The sequence below is a fragment of the Poecilia formosa genome, unplaced genomic scaffold (assembly GCF_000485575.1).
Source record: "Poecilia formosa unplaced genomic scaffold, Poecilia_formosa-5.1.2 Scaffold94, whole genome shotgun sequence".
NCBI classification, from domain to species: domain Eukaryota; kingdom Metazoa; phylum Chordata; class Actinopteri; order Cyprinodontiformes; family Poeciliidae; genus Poecilia; species Poecilia formosa.
The window spans coordinates 1,721,326-1,739,550 of NW_006800033.1; the positions used below are offsets into that span (position 1 = coordinate 1,721,326).

The following is an 18,225-nucleotide window of genomic DNA, read 5'->3' on the forward strand; positions in this document are numbered from 1 at the left end:
CAACGACAGGTAAAACAAGTTACTTCATAAATATTTATTCTACTATTCATTATATCATACTTTAAATATTGTCTTTTAAACACTAGCGCAAAATATTTGACGTTGAGGTTGATAATGATAAATTCCTATCACAAAGTGGACTCTAAAGGTAACACCACTACATGCCTTTGCTGACTGTTGCCACATAGAGGCACTGTTTCATTACACTTGCAACATTTACCTTCCTTTGTCTGACGTAAATACAGTATATTAAATTACCCAGCAAATATATAGTAAAACACAGCTTCGTCATTTTGGAAGGATGAATAAGTACCAAGACTGCTTTCAAGTGCGCCTCTGGAAGTAGCAAAAAAAAAAAAAATTTAAAAAAAAAATCCAGATCTAAAGGCTGTTCAAGAAAGCTTAGCCGTCTCAAATAAATAAACAGTGAGGGCTGATGCAAATATTGCAATAAGTTGGTTTGACTCGACGTCAGCTTTTATGCTTTCAGTTCATGTGCAGCACACACAATAAGACACTTAAAAGTGGTAGCAGGTAGTTGAAGTCAATTTTAAATAGCATTAATTAATTAATCTATTTACTCAATAGGAATACATAAACATCAAACAGATTGACATTGACGAACATACAATGACCCTAAATGCGCCACAGTTAATGCAACAATTGATTTTACCACGCGGAGGCGCTTTTTTATCATTCTTTCCAAAGTCATCTTTATTTACCTGGCTAGCAATCGTCTAAGGAAGGACTCTGGTAATTTAATCATATATAAACATAAGTTTGGGGAAATAAACGGCTCCAGTGCAAATATTTTCACCACTAACTGGGGGCAGTTTCCCACTGTGTTAAAGTTTTCAAGTGCAACTGCTAATGTAGTAACTTCATTAAACTAACTTCATATCTTATCTTCGAGCCACCACCACACTGTACTTTTCTTTTTCTAATCATCCACCTATTTCATGCATGTTACTAACGGTTGCCACATTTATCTTCCACCCTGTCCTCTAGACCAGGTTCTGTTGCTGTCACACAGGAAGTTGCTCTTCTGCTTTTGTGCTTCTGTGGTTTCTGACTTAGTTACAGAGTGTATCACACTCCCTCTCCTTCCTCTCACACACAGGCCTCTGAGTTTTACTTTGCAGAGACGTTTTCAACCAGTGCAGATAGTTGGTGAGACACAATCCAGGTTTTATTTCTCAGTTCTGTCAGGACCTGACTGGGTTTTTTTTATCTTGTATCTAGAGATGTTAATCAGAGAGCAAACATGAGGACAACCCAACTTTTTTCTTCACTTCTTGTGTCATCTGGACAAGCAAGATTTTAGTGAGCCAGAAACTTAATGTTGATCACCTTGAAGGCCCAGGACTCTCTTTCTTGTCATTTGGAGTGATCACCTTTCGCTACTCTGCTGTGGAACAGTCTGGTTTTTCAGGTGAATTGGTTTGTGTACAGCTTTCCTCCTGGATTACTTGTGGAGATTAGTGATGGGGAATGCGGCCGCAGGGGGCTTGGAGCTAGAGGCGGCCGAGGGCAGAGAGGCCAGGAACTCAGTTTCGGCGATGAGCGACCCCACACTGCCTTTACAGAAGAAGCAATCTTCTTCACCAAAACTTCCAATGCCCCCAGAAGAGGAGCTGGAGGAGCGCTTCAATGTGGTGCTGGTGAGTAGCTGAGGAAAACACCCTTACACATAAAAACAAACCAGATTATAGAGATCTGCACAGATTCAAGGAATTATGTAAGTTTTGGTAGCAGACCAGCTGATCGGGAAACAGATCTAGGAAACTATATAAAACAAATCAACTGAGACTTAAAGTAGGTGAAGATAACATTTATTTAGTCATGTTTACCAATATTTCCATTACTTTTTCCACTGTTTATCTCAGTTTCTTCTGCAAATTTTATAACTACTTATCAGGATTTTTGAAAGTGATCGATAATCTGTCATTTTGCTCAAATGTCCACAAATAATTCAAGGCATTTCTGAAGTGCCTGACTACAAGGCGGGTGATTAGTGCCTGCATGGGTAGCTGGCCTCAAGGGGAAGTTGAGCAACACATTTTATATGAAAGCACACAGGACCGGAAAGCAAGAGTTTCACCATTCTTTCAACAGTCCCAAAAGACCGGGGACAAAAATCCCCAATCTTCACCAGTAATACATACAGTATTTGTTTAAATCACAGAGCCGCCAGCAGAAATTCAAATTCTTATAATATAAGAAGAAACCTGTTGAGTTGGAAAAGAAGATCTGTGAAGTTAAAGATTTCACTTGGTATTAGTTATGTTGGTGTTAGCAAAGTAACACACTAATGAAACCCAAAGAACCAGAGGTTGTAAACTGAGACGTGATTATGACGAGCTGAACTCAGAAACATTGGTGTCAGAATGAAGATTATTTATTCCTGCAGTTTGCAGTGTGAGGATGCCTTCCCATGTAAACATTACAACAGGAAGAAGTGGTTTGCTTTATTCTTTATCGTTTTCTAGATTCGCTTAAAAATAGTAACGAGTAAACAACACTCCAGATGAAAAAATGAAAAGTAAATGGATTGGTATTAATCTTTCTATGCAACATATTATAGACTAGTTGTGAAAAAAAGTTTCTTATTCCATATTATATTTAGTTAAGATGTTAGATTAAGTCCTCAAAATTCTACTCCCAACATCCAAATCTGCAATGGCGACACAACATTTGACACATTGCATCAGAAAAAAGAAACCCTAACAATATCCTGTTGTGTGAATGCAATTCTATATCAGACATGAAAGGGGAAATATCAAATTGCCAAACAGCATTACTAAATTACTATAACGAATAGTCTCCCAGGTTTCCAGATTACTAAAAGTCATGCAATGCATCTATTTTATAAAACAGACTCAACAAGAGATGTCTACATTTGATGTCTACATTTAAAGCATTCACATCGTTTCGCTTCATGTATAGAGGATTTTGATCCTTGCAGCAAGAAGGTTCTGGTTTCAAATTGATGCCAAAGGTCTTCTTGCATGGAGTTCGCATGTTCTCCATAAGCATGTGTGTGTTCTGGCTCGGAACCCCGGCATCCACAGTCGAAAAACTATTAACCAATTAATTCTTGGTTAATTGGTTACTAAGCTGCTCAAAGGAGAGAGCTTCCATTGCAAGTGGTAAATGTAACTGGCAACCTGTCCGCATGCGTCCCAACTCAATGATCGCTGGAGGCAGGCACTAGTCTGGAGAATAGATAGGTGGATGGACTTGGATCGCCTTCACATCTTAACATATCTGTTTATTTACATTTTACACAGACATATGTCATAGATTAACTGAATATATAGTATTGTTTACCCCAGGAGCTGCTGCTCATGGTTTGTGCATGAGAAAATACAGAGTATGCACCATCACAACTGTAATAAGTTGTTTCATGATTATAATTGTAGAGATTATGAGTGTGTGGGTCTCACACATTTTCCTCAGGCTGGATGGGCTGAGAAAACAGTATCTGTCCTCTTACAGATTTCTTCTGCTTACTTGTCATATTTAAATGTTTCATATCATCAGACAAACGTCAGTGTTCCACAAATACACCTTGTGCAAATAGAGAACAATTTTTAAATGGCTATGCATTAAGAAGAAAGAAAGCCTGTCCAAACCAATCTGGTGCTGTGTATGTGCCTCGTGAAACCAAGAATTAACTGTAAATAAGCAAATTTTTTGAAAGCTGAGTTCAGTTTCACTAGTCACACCCAGGCTTGATTGCTGTCTAGCCTGTAGAATCACTTAAACAGAGCCTGTCTGATGACACGAGGTAGTGTAAAAGTTCAAAAAACAGAAAGGAAAATGCTCCAACGCCATTTCTAAGAGTTTGGTCTCTGGTGAATCACAGTGAGTGCCATTATTTACAAAAGCAGCAAACATTGGAACAGTGGTGAACCTTCATGGAACAAGTTGGCCCTCTAAAATGACTCTGAGTGAATTAACAACTCATACATGAGATTATAAAAGTCCAGAACAACATCTAAAGTACTGCAGGCCTTAGCTAAGTTCATGATTCAACAGTAAGAAAGAAACTGGGCAAAAAAAAGGCTTTATAGAAGAGTTTCAAGACAAAATTGCAAATGAACACAAAAAAACATCTCACATTTGCCAAAAACAGATTCTCAATTATCTGAAATTATTTTAATAATCTGAGGACTTTAGAGACAAAAGTCAAACTTTCTGGAGAGTGGACTTCTTGTTACATTCTTGTTACAGCTGGTGTAAAACTAACAGCATTTTTCAAAAAGAAAAAAAAAACAACAACAATATGCTGACAGGGAAACATGCTGATTGCAGCGTGATGATCTGGGACTGCTTTGCTTTCAAGATCCAGAGAATCCTGAAGGAGAATGTCCAGCCAGGACAATGATCCAAAGCACACCATGAAATCCACCTTTCCATGATTAAAAAAGAAACTTGTAGAGTGGCCTAGTCAAATTTTGGACTTATACCTGCTTCAGATGCAGTGGCTGTTGATAACCTGCCTGACTTAAAACAATTCTGTTATAGATAATTTTTGCTTTCCTTAATAAATGAGAGGTGCTCTTCAAAACTTTATTTTGATAAATATAAACTTATCTGTGTGATAAACTTTGTCGTCTCACATAGTGAACCAACATGACCTGTGCTGCTTCGTGCCTGTTGCGCCCTCCCAGCACTCATATGAATGTATGACCTCACTTCCTCTTTTAGCAGAACACTTCCATTGTAAGCCTAAGATTTAATCTCTAAACAAGAAAGACATTTTTGCGCCAAGTGGGCATTTTCTTTCTTTATTAATACCAGTTTTTTCCAAACATTGACAATGTAAGTCAATGTGCGTGAGTTACATTGTCATCTGCCCTTTTTTCTTACCACAAAACCCACGAAGGGGCTCCACCCTTGCCCCGCCAAGGATGAAGCGCAGTTCTTCTGCACCAAGGCAACGGGCCATTTCCGTTTTGAACCTCTTCTTTTTATTTTTTTTTCAAATGTGAAAAAGAAACACCAAGTTGGTGCTTGGGTGTGCATGGGGTAACTCAAAACCACACCCAGTGCTGAGTTAACTTATTTGTCTTGACAGTAAAAGCGTGCTTTAGGGGTTTTAGGTTAGATCAAAGTGCATAATCTGACTTGAAGTATTTTAAATTAAGTTAGTAATAAATACAAGATTTGTACAGGAATATATTAATTTAATTAGTACTTTGATGCTGAATTATTCACATTTATTTTTGTTTATTTTTATTTTATTTCTTCATCTTTTAAAGAGAACAACCAGTTTTTATATGAGACTTCAGTCATTGTATGAACTCCGTTGTGCTTTTTCTTAACACTAAGAACTAAACTTATGATCTAACTACAACAGCCTACATTAAAAACCTGTGGAGGTGGGGTTTTTCAGCCATAATCCATATGATGTACAGTCACTACTTTCTACAGTTCTGAACCATGATAATCTAAAAGATTATGGAAAACAGAAGTAGAAAAACAAGATGTAAAAGTTTAGTTCATCTTTTATTTTCTCCAGGCAGTCGATAACACACAGCAGTTTATTATCTTAGGGCTAACTTTGACTTGGGAAAAACCAAGACAAAAATACAGTCAGATGTTGTTGGAAATATGGGCAGAAGCCAGGCTCTGCTGGCTTGTATCAATATCACCAGCTACACTTGTGTGCTCTCCTGGGATGCAGAAAGCTGCCCTGAAATATTGCAACATAAACCAAACTATGGTCAACTTTTCCAGGGTCATTTGTCCATCTTATTACAGGACAATGCAACACCTAAGTCTCACCAGACTTTCCAAAAATATGGGAAGAAAAGAGAAAGAGGGCAAAGGGAGTACATTTTTAATGTTGTTGATCTGACCTCAAGCTGATTCGCTGTGACTTATTGCCAATAAGCGGTAAGGAAGGTGTAACAAAACAAAACGTCATGAGAGGTGCACAAACAGAAAAAGGCAACCTAACAGTGATGACCCAAAAACATCTGTGTAAATATTTTTTTTACGTATTTCAAGATGTATAACATGGAGAAATTGGAAGTTTTATTCCTGGATCTCCTATAGTTAAAGTATATTTTAAGCATTGTGACAAAGCAGCATTATAAAGATCTAAAACCTTCATTTTGGGATTTTTTTTTTGTTTTTTTTGCTGTTTTGTTTTATCAAGCTAGTCAGTGAAAAAGACTTCTGAGGTAAATATCTGTTTATCACAAATATATTTTGGGAGATCAAGTAGCTCTTGACAACAACCCACAACTCATGCAAACAGTGAGTCATCTTTTCTCTGAACAGGTACATCCTCCTACTTCTTACTGTCATCTGATATACATCTGTTTAGACCGACATACAATTGAAGAAGCAGAAAAGAATGAAAGAATGTATAAAGGATGTTGTTGTGCCATGACAAAATATTTTCCTCCCTTAAGGATTGACTCTGTCTTTGCTTATTTCTCACCCTTTAATGTTTTAGATCAGCAGACAAATTTTAATATCAGGCAAACCAAGTAAATACAGAAAGTAGTTTCTCAATTTAATTTCAAATTATTAAAAAAAAAGCTACCCAAAACAACTTATGTTAAATATGATTGATCCCCTCTTAAACACATGAATTAACTCCAATTAAAAAAAAATGTTTCTGCTTCTTTAACAGCAACCAGAGAATCCAGAAATCACTTGAATAAAACCTGTCTGGCATGAAGTAGACTGAAAGACTTGAAAAAGCAACACATAATATCCCCAATCTAAAAAAAATTCAAGAACAAATGAGAAACTAAGTCATTGAAAAGGGTTATGAAGCCTTTTGTAGTCCTTTGGGATTTCAGTGAACTACAGTGAGACCCACTGTCCACAAATAGAGAAAATAAAAAAAATGTGTGAAGCTTCAGGAGTGGCCAGCCTGCCAAAATTACTTTTGCATTGACGACTCATTCAGAGTATCACAAAGGAACCCAGAACAAACATTTAAAGCACTGCAAGCCTTTTTTGCCTCAAGTTAAGGCCAGTGTTCATGATTCAACAACAACAAAAAAAAAAAACAGAGTGGGCAAAAATGGTATCTAAGGAGGAGTTTCAGTCGAAAACCTCTGCTGACCAAAACCAACAGAATGACCCATCTCACATTTGCTTAAAAAAAGTATCTCGACGATCGCCAAGATATTATGGAAAGTATTCTGTAAACATACATTAAAAACGTTTTACATTTTGGAAGATGTACATCCTATAATATCTGTAAAACTTGCAAAGAGTTTGACAAAATACTACTGATAGTCAAACATGGTAGTTTGATAGTCCGAGTCTGCTTTGCTTCTTTAGGTCCTGCACCTGAGAGAATGTCAACAAATCCAGGTGTTTAACCACACTAAGAGGTTCAAATAAAACAAAATTAAGTATCTGGAGTGGTCTAGTCAAAGCTTAGGGTTATATATATCCATTTGATATTCTGTGGCAAGACTCCAAACAGGCCATTCAAACATTACAGTTTGGTTGAATTCAAACCATCCTGCAAAGAAAAGTGGGCCAAAGTCCCTCCACAGAAATGTAAAGACTCACTGTCAGTTATTTAAAACATCTGGTATCAGTTGTTTCCTGCCAGGGTAGCAAAATTAGTTGTTAGGTTTAGGGGGAACTATTTCTTTTTTCGCATTTAGTCAAATTAGTAGCTATTAGTAGATAGCTGTTCCCTCTTTAATTAAATGAATTCTTACTCAGGCAATCTTTGTCTGATTTTAAAATTTCCTGATGATTTGAAACTATTAGTTGTAACAAAAGAGCAAAAGCAAAAGAGCTCAGAAAGGGATCAAATATATATTTCTCTATCGTAATTTAATAATAATAATAATTTTCTCTTTCTCTTTCCTTCAGAGCTACATGAATTTGCCTCCCGACAAACTTAAGCTGTTGAGTCAATACGACAACGACAAGAAATGGGAATTAGTCTGCGATCAGGTGAGCGTTTTTGCTGGTGTTTCATCACTTCAAACCACAAAAGACGTCATGACTCTGAACGGGATTGTTGCACCAGTGCCTTCACCAGGACAGAGTTGACTGAAAGTACATAAACATTTAGTGAAAAAAAAAAAAAAAAAAAAATTGGTGTGGTGGTGTGCAGTGTGAAAACCCTGCAGCTCAGTTTCTGTGGTGGCAACTTATAAAGGTGTCACCATGGTAACCAAGGGTGGTTAGTGTTGATTTTTTTTTTTTTTAGATTTAGTGGTGCAAGTAGGAATAGCTTCAAATGGTGCACAAATATGACTGTGCACCATTTGATGACTGTGCGTTTGTGCTCATCACCGGTTTTCTAATAAAATGCAAAGCGACATACTTATATAAAACGTTAAATCTGCTGTCTGTTTCCCACCAGGAGCGCTTCCAAGTGAAGAGCCCCCCCTCCACTTACTTGTCCAAGATAAAGAGCTTCTACCAAGATCAAGGAGGGGTGTCCCGCAGGGTCAGTGGGATGCATGACCCCCTGAATAATAGAATTAATATCAAATTTAATCTTCAAACGTGTGTAGTGACACCACAGAACGATCTCGATTTTTTTTTTCCTTCCTTAGTCGAAGAAAAAAATTCAAGATGCCACCCAGGTCCTTAAAGCCTTGGAGATATCCCTTCGTACTAACCACATCGGGTCAGTATGCGTGATTTTTATTTCATCATTTGAAGTGAAAATGCGTTTTATGCAGATTTAGGATCCCAGCTTTAATTTTCAGCTCCTCTGCATTTTTTAAGGCCGATTCAGCTTTTATTTGACTTTCTTGGGTAATGAACGGTGCATGAATGTCATACAAAGGCACAATAGTGAAGACGTTAACAAAACTGGATTTGCATTCAATACAACCATGCTATCAATCAAGAGACAAATTGGCTAAAATATATAGTGTGACCTACAACCCATACTGATGCTAAACTAAGCATGCTTCTAGTTTTACCAGCAGTTCAGGTACAACTTTTATCAGAACACATTTGGTTTCGCCATCTGATCGCTGTTGGGGTTAACTATGCTTTCATGATTACTAGCTGGACCTGCTCAACAAGAGGGTGGAGTAAAGAATATTCGGTCAGCCTAATCTGCCTCCAGTGCCTCTAAATTCAAACTAACACAAGTTATGACTTTGGGGTGTTTGGATGACTAATTAATTTTCTTTTAACAATTTTTGCGCTCCAAAGCATATCAGCGACTCCTTTTGGATTATTTTGTGTTTTTAAAGCGATAGTCTTACCTCTGCTTCTTAAATTGTCAAGTGGCACAATGTAATTTTCTGAATGGTGCTATGAAAAATAAGCTTGCCTTGGATGAGCAACAGTCTAAATCTAAAATAGATCATGTCAAGGAACGTGCAAGGAAAACGAGTGCTGTCATTCGTGATTCATAATCTGTATTTGAATGACCCATCACACATCCACATCCAAAAATAACACAGAAGCATAAATGGTTCAGCAATCTGGATGAGTTATGGCAGGCATAGAGCCCTAATGTTTAGATACCAAAACTGAATGTAACACAAAATATAGATCTGTAACAAGGTGAGCAAAATTATTTATTTACAGAGGCTGCTTTTTTAATTTCCTGTAGCTACTAGCTTAAATTCTAATGCTAGTTTTTATGCAAACAAAACAATTACGTTAATATATTAACTTTTACTTCTGACCTCCATGTCAGTGCCTAAACTCAGTACATTTTGTTTGTCGTTAAAGAAACCTGGATTCTGTGCTGCGACTGGTTGAAAACTTGACAAACCCTTGCTATGCTACATTAAGCCTGTTTTCATACTTTATTTGGCAATGTAATTTATATATTTTTCTTTCTTTAGATGGGCTCAGGAATTTCTTAATGAGCAGAACAAAGGTTTGGATGTCCTAGTGGAATACCTGTCACATGCTCAAAGTGATACTTCGTGAGTACTTAACGGAATATTTGCTACGTTCTCCGACGGCGGCAACATTTGTCACTAACAGTGAATTTTCGACATTTTGCAGATTTGACTTGGAGCCCGTGGAAAACGGTGGCACCCTGTCAGACAGACAAAAACCAGCGGAGCGGTCAATGGAAGATTTGACCAAGAGCTCCAGCGGGGGTCACTCGCATGGGATGAGCAGAGCTGCACGGGCCCTAACTGTAAGGTAAGAAGCCTGCGCCCATAAAAGATCAGTGGTATGACTGCGGTTAGAAAGAGGCCGGGTCGTCTACATAGTTCTCACCACCATGAGATGTTCATAAAGGAACTTGCAGCAAATTTAGTCACACAGATAAAACAAAATTGAATCTGTAAAGCAGAAGCCATGTGCTCTGGGGTCACCACGTTGAGACACTCAACCATTTTCTCAGAAAATGATGGGGCAGAATTTTATCTTCCTGCAAAAGCCTGCTTCACATTTTATTCTAACGTAAGTCCAACTGATGCAAGATGTCAGACGCGAAAAAAATATTATCTGAGGTCAAAGTAATATGACTGACAGCTTTCGCAGCTACAGGACTCCAGTTGTAGCTGTCTTCCAGACGTAAACGCAAACCATTCGAAGCCATTGCGTCTTGTCTCACGGCTTTTATTTATTTAACTCGGTTTTCCTTTTCAGAATAAGCTCTACTCTGGCAAACAGGATGCATAAGAAGTCGCATTCATCCCAGCAGAGAGATGATATACATGTGTGCATCATGTGCTTAAGAGCCATCATGAACTACCAGGTAGAGTAAAATCAAACAGTCTGAACATGCAGACATGAATTGTCATCAAAATGTGTTGCAAACAGAAAACCAGGTTTTATATCTTTGGATCTGCAAAAAATCTTAAGCTTCCTCTGACAAAGATTAAAGATTATATAATTTTGTAAAGTTAACGGTTGTTTTAAACCTTTCTTCTGTTTTCAAGTCTGGTTTTAACCTTGTAATGACTCACCCACGCTGTGTGAATGAGATCACGCTCAGCCTCAACAGCAAGAATCCCAGGTGAGTTTCTTTGTGTTTTGAGTTAAACTGTGCCTCGCTGACCCGTCTGCACAGACACCTGACACGTCCCAATCTGCCCTGACAGGACCAAAGCTCTCGTCTTGGAGTTGCTGGCTGCCGTTTGTCTTGTCAGAGGAGGGCACGACATCATCCTCTCTGCTTTTGACAACTTTAAGGAGGTGAAATTAGTGTTTTTTTTTTGTTTGTTTTTTTCTAAATGCAACCAGTATCATGTGACTTTTGCTCTTTAGTAATCCTGTTTTTGCAGGCTGTGTTACTGACAACATGACACGTTGCCAGTGACACAGTCCACTTCTCATGTTGCCACATTTCTAACTGTGTGAACTTGTCATTCATGTGTTCGTAAGTTTAAACACTGATGCAGTGCAGGGTTTTAGCATATATTTTTTATAGTGTTTTCAGATAAGAAATTCAATACATTTAGCTGATCAGAAATTCTGAAAAGATACATTTATGCCCCCAGGTGGGCAACAGTTTAACTGCATATCTAAATATTTATGGTCTTCAGGTGAGCAAAGAGAGGAACCGCTTTGAGAAGCTGATGGAGTATTTCATCAATGATGACAACAACATTGACTTCATGGTAGGACCATGGATTTACCACCTCTACTGTATGATGCTATCTAATTTTAGGCTATGAAACTTTTAGATAGTAATTTTTAATGTTTGATATGTCAAAAAAAATTAGAACAAGCCACATATTTTTCTCCTTGAGATTTATATAGCTCTTTTTTTTTAAACTGAACCAAGTAAAACTAACTTTGGTTTAACTTCCACATTTGTCTGCAGGTGGCCTGCATGCAGTTCATAAACATTGTGGTGCATTCAGTGGAGAACATGAACTTCCGAGTTCATCTACAGTACGAGTTCACGCACCTTGGATTAGACAAATATCTGGAGGTCAGTGTTTGGGAAAACTCAGCTTAGACCTTCATATTCATCAGTAGTGCAGAACGATGCATCATTTGACAGTGTTTCATGGGTTTAAAGATGAATGAGGAGTTGCCAGAAGAGCTATAAAATGAACCTGAAGCTAATTATTTGTCTTTAATCCTAACATGTAACTTTTTTGACCGTAATTACAGGATTGTTTTAAGGGAAATAATTTCTCTTTTACTTTTCAGCTGATCTGTAAATAGTAATGACATGACGTCAAATGTTTCACACATCGACAAACATGACAGTGATTGTAGGCATTAAACATACAATAAACATATTAAACATACAATAATATTCCTATGTATATATATATATAGAACATATATTACTGTATGATATATGACCTCTTTTAATTTGTAATCTTCATGCATTTCTGTGCATCAGAGTCTGAAACAGACTGAAAGCGAGAAGCTGCAAGTCCAGATCCAGGCCTACTTGGACAACGTCCTGGACGTTGGCGCTCTGCTGGAGGATGCCGAGAACAGGGGAGGAGTACTGGAGCATGTGGATGAACTGCAGAATCACAACATTCAGGTGAAATATTACACCTTGTAGAATTCTTAGCTCAGTAAATCGGGGCTTAACAGCAGGGTTATTTTTCATTTTGTGCTGCAGCTGAACTCCCGGCTTGAGGAGCTGGAGACTCAGACCACAGACAGGATATCTGAACTGGAGACTCAGCTCATGCAGGCCACCAAGGAAGCTGAGCTGCTCAAAGTAAGAACTAACAACACACACACTACCAGAGAGGCAAAGAGTGCAATCGTGACCCTGATTAGCATTACAATGCATAGTACAAATCAAGGCGGGGGAACTGACAAAACAACAGAAAGAGCAAGTTCCTGTCAATATCAAGTGACGAATAATTATGATTTTCACTATTAGATGCTGCCTTACAAGTGTGAATTTACTCAAGGAATATTTACAATTGTTTAGTTGAAAGCATTAATAAAGTGGGACTTAAAACTTCAAATGTTGGACTAATAACCATGGAAAACTATTTGAAGACAAGTTAAGACAACCTGTGTCTGACTCCTGCAGGAAAGCCTCCGTGAGTCGTGTTCCCAGGTCAGCTCTTTGCAGCAGAGAGAACGAGAGCGGGAGCTGGACAGGGAGCGGGAGCGGGACCGGGAGCGTCGGGGCTCCTCTGTCGGTCAGTCACAGTCTGAGCTGGAGCAGAAGATCCAGGAGCTGCAGGACAAGGGGATGATCAAACTCGGACGCACTCCGTCAGGAGGCCTCGACATCCAGGTTGTGCCTGTGAAAGTTGTTGAGTATGTCCAAAGCCCGTCCTCAGCCACTGAACCAAGCATCCAAGCCTCAGCACCAGGGGAGACTGCGACTTCTCCTCCCCGACCTCCTCCTCCATCAGATGGAAGTTCTGTTGCTCCACCTCCGCCCCCTCCTCCGCCCGGAGCAGGTCCACCACCGCCTCCTCCTCCACCTCCACTTCATGCTGCAACCCCACCACCTCCTCCTCCTCCACCTGGTGCTGGACCCCCTCCTCCTCCTCCTCCACCTGGTGCTGGACCCCCTCCTCCTCCTCCTCCACCTGGTGGTGGACCCCCACCTCCTCCTCCTCCACCTGGTGGTGGACCCCCACCTCCTCCTGGAGCTCCAAATGCCCAATCTGGTGAGGACATTGAGACAAATGGAAAAAGTCTCACTAAAGCTCATGACTTGATTTGTGTTTGACCACTTCCTGTTTACGTTTGCTCAGGGATCAAGACCAAGAAGCCAATTCAGACCAAGTACAGGATGCCTTTGTTGAACTGGCAGGCTTTAAAACCAAACCAAGTAACTGGCACAGTGTTTAATGAGTTAGACGATGAACAGATCCTAGGGGTGAGATTACGCAACTTGCAATATATGCACTTTAAATTGATCCTGGAATAAAATAATTAATTTCCTCCGCCTAACACTCTGTCCCTACAAGGAGCTGAACATGGACGTATTTGAGGAACAGTTCAAGACAAGGGCACAGGGGAATTCTGCAGATCTATCCAAGGTTAAGAAAAAGGTGGCACAAAAGGCTCCTACCAAGACATCACTTATTGATGCAAACAAGGCCAAGAATCTAGCCATCACTCTCCGCAAGGGCGGAATGGACCCATCGGCTATCTGCACAGCCATAGAGACGTATGTCCTTCTATTGATTACTGTTTGTCATTCCCAGAATAAGTCTCTTCTTGTCCCTTTCACTCCTTTTTTGATGATAATCCATCTATTGTACAGGTACGACCAGCAGTCTCTGTCCATAGACTTCCTGGAATTACTTGAACACTTCATCCCATCAGACTTTGAGATGAAACTTCTCATAAACTATGAGAAAGAAGGCCGTCCTCTGGAGGAGCTGACTAATGAAGACCAATTCATTCTGCGTTTCGGGAAGATCGCCCGTTTAAACCAGCGAATAAACACGCTTACCTTCATGGGCAACTTCCCAGAGAGTGTCAAACGCTTGCAGCCGGTCAGTTTGTGGTTAAAGTGCCGAAGCTTCAGCTGAAATAGGCCCAAACCAAATGGACTTATGGTGTTTTCACTTCATCCACAGCAACTGAACTCCATCATTGCTGCGTCCATGTCCATCAAGTCTTCGGCTAAACTGAAAAAGATCTTAGAAGTAAGTCAAACTGGACACAAACACTTGTGTGACTTCCGTGTGCGAGATTTTGCTATTCAACTCATGCATTCTCTGTCAGATTGTTCTCGCCTTTGGTAACTACATGAACAGCAGTAAGAGAGGTGCGGCCTACGGTTTCAGGCTGCAGAGTCTTGACCTTGTAAGTAGCTTTGCTTTGCTGTAGATTTACTTGTGTGTTTGCAAAAAACATTAAACGAGTTTTGTCACCTTTCAGCTGTTGGAGACTAAGTCCACCGACCGCTCCCAGACGCTACTTCAGTTCATCACTAATATCGTCCTTGAAAAATACCCAGACCTAGTCAACTTCCACACCGATCTTCACTTTATAGACAAAGCAGCTCTTGGTACATAGATACACCTCAATTAGGCCAACATTTTTTAGTGTCTGAATATGTTTTAAAAATATATCCTTTTTTCTTTGCTAGCATCCCTGGACAGTATTCTCCAGGATATCCGGTCATTGGAGAGAGGAATGGAGATGACCAAGAAGGAGTTCCTGGTGCAGGACGACAGCCCGGTGTTAAAGGAATTCATCAAAACAAACAGTGAGCACCTGGAGTCTTTGATCAAAGACAGCAAGACGGCACAGGTTGGAGTTTTGTCATTATCAACCCATAATACAGCTTGTGTTATGTTTATTGTATTTACATACATTTTTGCTTATCCCTCCAGGAGGCTTATGCCTCTGTCGTGGAGTATTTTGGAGAGAATCCCAAAACCACGCAGCCTTCCATGTTTTTCCCGGTGTTTGGGCGCTTCATAAAGGCTTATAAGGTGAGGTCTTTGTTTCATCCATTTCTACAACAGCTCATTTCATGCTAATAACCTTATCCATGTTTTTAATGCAGACGGCACTGCAAGAAATTGAGCTGAAAAAGAAAATGGAAAAGGAGAGTTCTGAGGAAAAAGAAGCACCATCTCCAAACAAGCCTGCAGCACAAAAGGTAAGAAGATCCCTTCTTAGAAGTGTTGTTGACTGGAAGATTTCAGTTTTTCTCAGATTCTCTGATTTACAGCATGGATTGTCTTAAACTAAACATTTCCAGACAGAGACAGCGTTACAACAGCAGGGGGCTGCCAAGAGCACTACAGTTATCACAGAAGTTTGGCATAAAAGTAGCACATCAGTATCATTCATACACAAGAAACATTCTGTATGAGACGTATAATCCTCTGCTTAATCTGAGTTTATTTCAGCTCCGAGTCAGTTCACTTCATGTACCCACATTTCTTAACAATTTGCTACCATTTATTTTTTGTGTGTGTCTGTTTTCAATTGTAGCCAGAAACAAAAACGTGATACTAGTGTTAGTTAATTTGTTTGTCACTGTAGTGAAGCATTTGTAACATATAATGGTCGTCATAATAACAAAAAATGTAATCTCTATCAGATCTTTGATTTAACTGATTATTCTCTGGAGACTTTATATTATTTGTCATCCCACAGAAGACTACATGAAATTATAAAAACATCAAAAGTATAAAGTGATGAATTAAAATGATTGGATTAATAGAGGTTTTGATGTTACAACAGAATTTCTCTAAAACAACATTAGCTATTCAGAATAAAGCTCAAGGAAAGTAACTCCTGAGATTTTGAATGATTCAAGTTTGTTTACACTGTATGATTATACTATTTTGTACTATTTTGTTTACTAATATGTATTCTTGTGTATTATATGTATTCTTGTAGCATTAATTACACAAATGCATCCCCATAAAGTCTGAAATCACTGAAGCAAATTTGTCAGGGAAATCTTACATTTAGATTTATCGGACACTGAAACTGTTCAAGCTCCTGTTTATGTCATTTAGGTGATTATGACCGAATATGGAAGAAACCCTAATATTCAATTTCTTGGGAAATTAGATTATCATATAATAGCAATAAAAACGGGTTTTAAATACAGAGGTTTCATGCTATGAGCATGCCTACACAATCATGGGCAAGACTGCTGACTTCACAGTTTTACAGCAGACGGAGTGACATCCTGTATAAGTAGAGTAGGCAACTAAATGTCATTGCTAGAGAAGCTGGCTGTTCACAAAGCGATGCATTTAAGCATAATAGTGAAAGGTTCAGGGGAAGGAAGAGGTGTGGTAGCAAAAGCTGCGATTGAAACAGCCACCAGAAGGCTGTGCAGCAAAGACAGAGGATTGTCAAGCATTTGCTGTGCCTGGAGTCACAGCTTAAGAGCCACTGACAAGATGAAGGGCATTATTAATACAAACTGAACTGAACTCAGCAAAACAACAGGCTGACAAATCTATGCAACAAATGATTAATGCAGTAATTTATGCAAATGAGACCCAATCAAGAATCTTTTCTAGATTATAATTGTCTGAGAAACTTGAGTTTTTATTAACTGTAATCTGTAAATATGAGAATGAGCACAAATGTCTCAGATATATTACTCTGTTTGGAATCTGAATGAGTGATATTGTAATTTTGTGTAAAAAAAAAAACAACAAAAAAAAACCTCAAAACACTTTCAATTATAATTTAAATGTCTTCTTTCAAGGGCCCCATGATGCCGAAGATGGATCTGATAGCAGAGTTAAAGAAGAGGCAGGTGAAATCTCCGGTACGAGAGGGAAAAGATGGTGCTCTGGAGGATATTATTACAGGTACAGTAACAAGAAACACTTTTTTTTTTAACACCAAAGTGTAGGTAAAGTTCTACCCTCATAACTTGCTTGTTGTCGCTTTTCATCAGATCTGAGGACAGCACCTTACAGACGCTCAGACGGTCGTCGCCCAGCTCAGCGCCAAGAAACTTGAGTCAATTTGGCTTATTTGATGTGATTTTGATGAATATGCATGATATACACTCAAATATACAAGCAACTATATCGAGCTTTTAGGATATGATGTATGTACAATGTAACAGGAACAGCGTCAGTCATTTGCCGTTGTGTATTAACTATATTTTCAGTATGACTTAGCTATGTAAATACAGAAAATGCAACATTTTTACCAATAAGTTCACCAACGTTGATTCATCAAGACAATCTTAACCTTTTCTACGCTCCGTCAGTGTACTTGTGTGCTTTAAAATTGTAAGATTGTTTAAAAAAAAAAAATCATGACTTATTTTTAAAGTAAACATTTTTGTAACCACTGTATTTTGTATCTGTTTTCTTTATGACCCGAGAAGTGACTCGTGTGCCTTAAATCAGAAGGAATAAAGCAAGATCAGACTGTACAAGAGGGCTGCACTTTATTTGACACACAATCACAGCAAATTATGTACAAAAGAAGGCAGGTTCAGGTGCCTGCTGTCTTCTCACAGAAAAAAAACAAACGAACACACATTTCTCACAGAATATCATGGCATCCACACTGATAAATTTATCTCCAGTATCAGTAGGCATTTAAATTTTTATATATCTCATATAGCTGATCTATTTTCTGTAGTTATTTTTGTTCCTATGTCACACTACTCTACAAATGGGAGAACCGTAGCTGATTTCTCATGTTGGGGTGCGTTCAAGCCTTCTGATCCCTGGATGTTCAACACTCCCAGTCACTATCGTCATCACGTAACTTCACAGTAAGACTGAACATGCCCGTGTCACACATACTAAAATAATGTATTGTTTCTGTTTGTAAACCTCAAACATATATACCCACTTCTCTGACTCTTTCTTATAACTTTGAAAAAAACATGTA

The 18,225-nt window shown here is 38.8% G+C and overlaps 1 protein-coding gene across 1 annotated transcript; it reads left to right on the plus strand.

The window, feature by feature from the left end:
- The first annotated feature begins 1,078 nt into the window (after positions 1-1,078).
- fmnl1a (formin-like 1a) lies at positions 1,079-18,219 on the plus strand. The gene is made up of 25 exons (XM_007558172.2): positions 1,079-1,661; positions 7,864-7,947; positions 8,363-8,449; positions 8,559-8,632; positions 9,816-9,899; positions 9,982-10,125; positions 10,579-10,687; positions 10,872-10,948; positions 11,034-11,127; positions 11,478-11,552; positions 11,759-11,869; positions 12,293-12,442; positions 12,524-12,625; positions 12,950-13,541; positions 13,629-13,753; positions 13,845-14,047; positions 14,144-14,378; positions 14,463-14,531; positions 14,611-14,691; positions 14,767-14,896; positions 14,978-15,141; positions 15,225-15,326; positions 15,401-15,496; positions 17,075-17,180; positions 17,270-18,219. The coding sequence occupies exons 1-25, from the start codon at positions 1,485-1,487 to the stop codon at positions 17,332-17,334; spliced, it is 3,336 nt and encodes a 1,111-aa protein (XP_007558234.1). The 5' UTR covers positions 1,079-1,484; the 3' UTR covers positions 17,335-18,219.
- The last annotated feature ends 6 nt before the right edge of the window (positions 18,220-18,225 follow it).

Excerpts from the sequence above, each read along its gene's own strand:
- fmnl1a (XM_007558172.2), top strand. The coding sequence starts at position 1,485 with ATGGGGAATGCGGCCGCAGGGGGCTTGGAGCTAGAGGCGGCCGAGGGC. Across the intron at positions 8,633-9,815 it reads CTTCGTACTAACCACATCGG|ATGGGCTCAGGAATTTCTTA; the intron begins GTCAGTATGCGT and ends TTCTTTCTTTAG. Across the intron at positions 14,532-14,610 it reads AACTGAAAAAGATCTTAGAA|ATTGTTCTCGCCTTTGGTAA; the intron begins GTAAGTCAAACT and ends ATTCTCTGTCAG.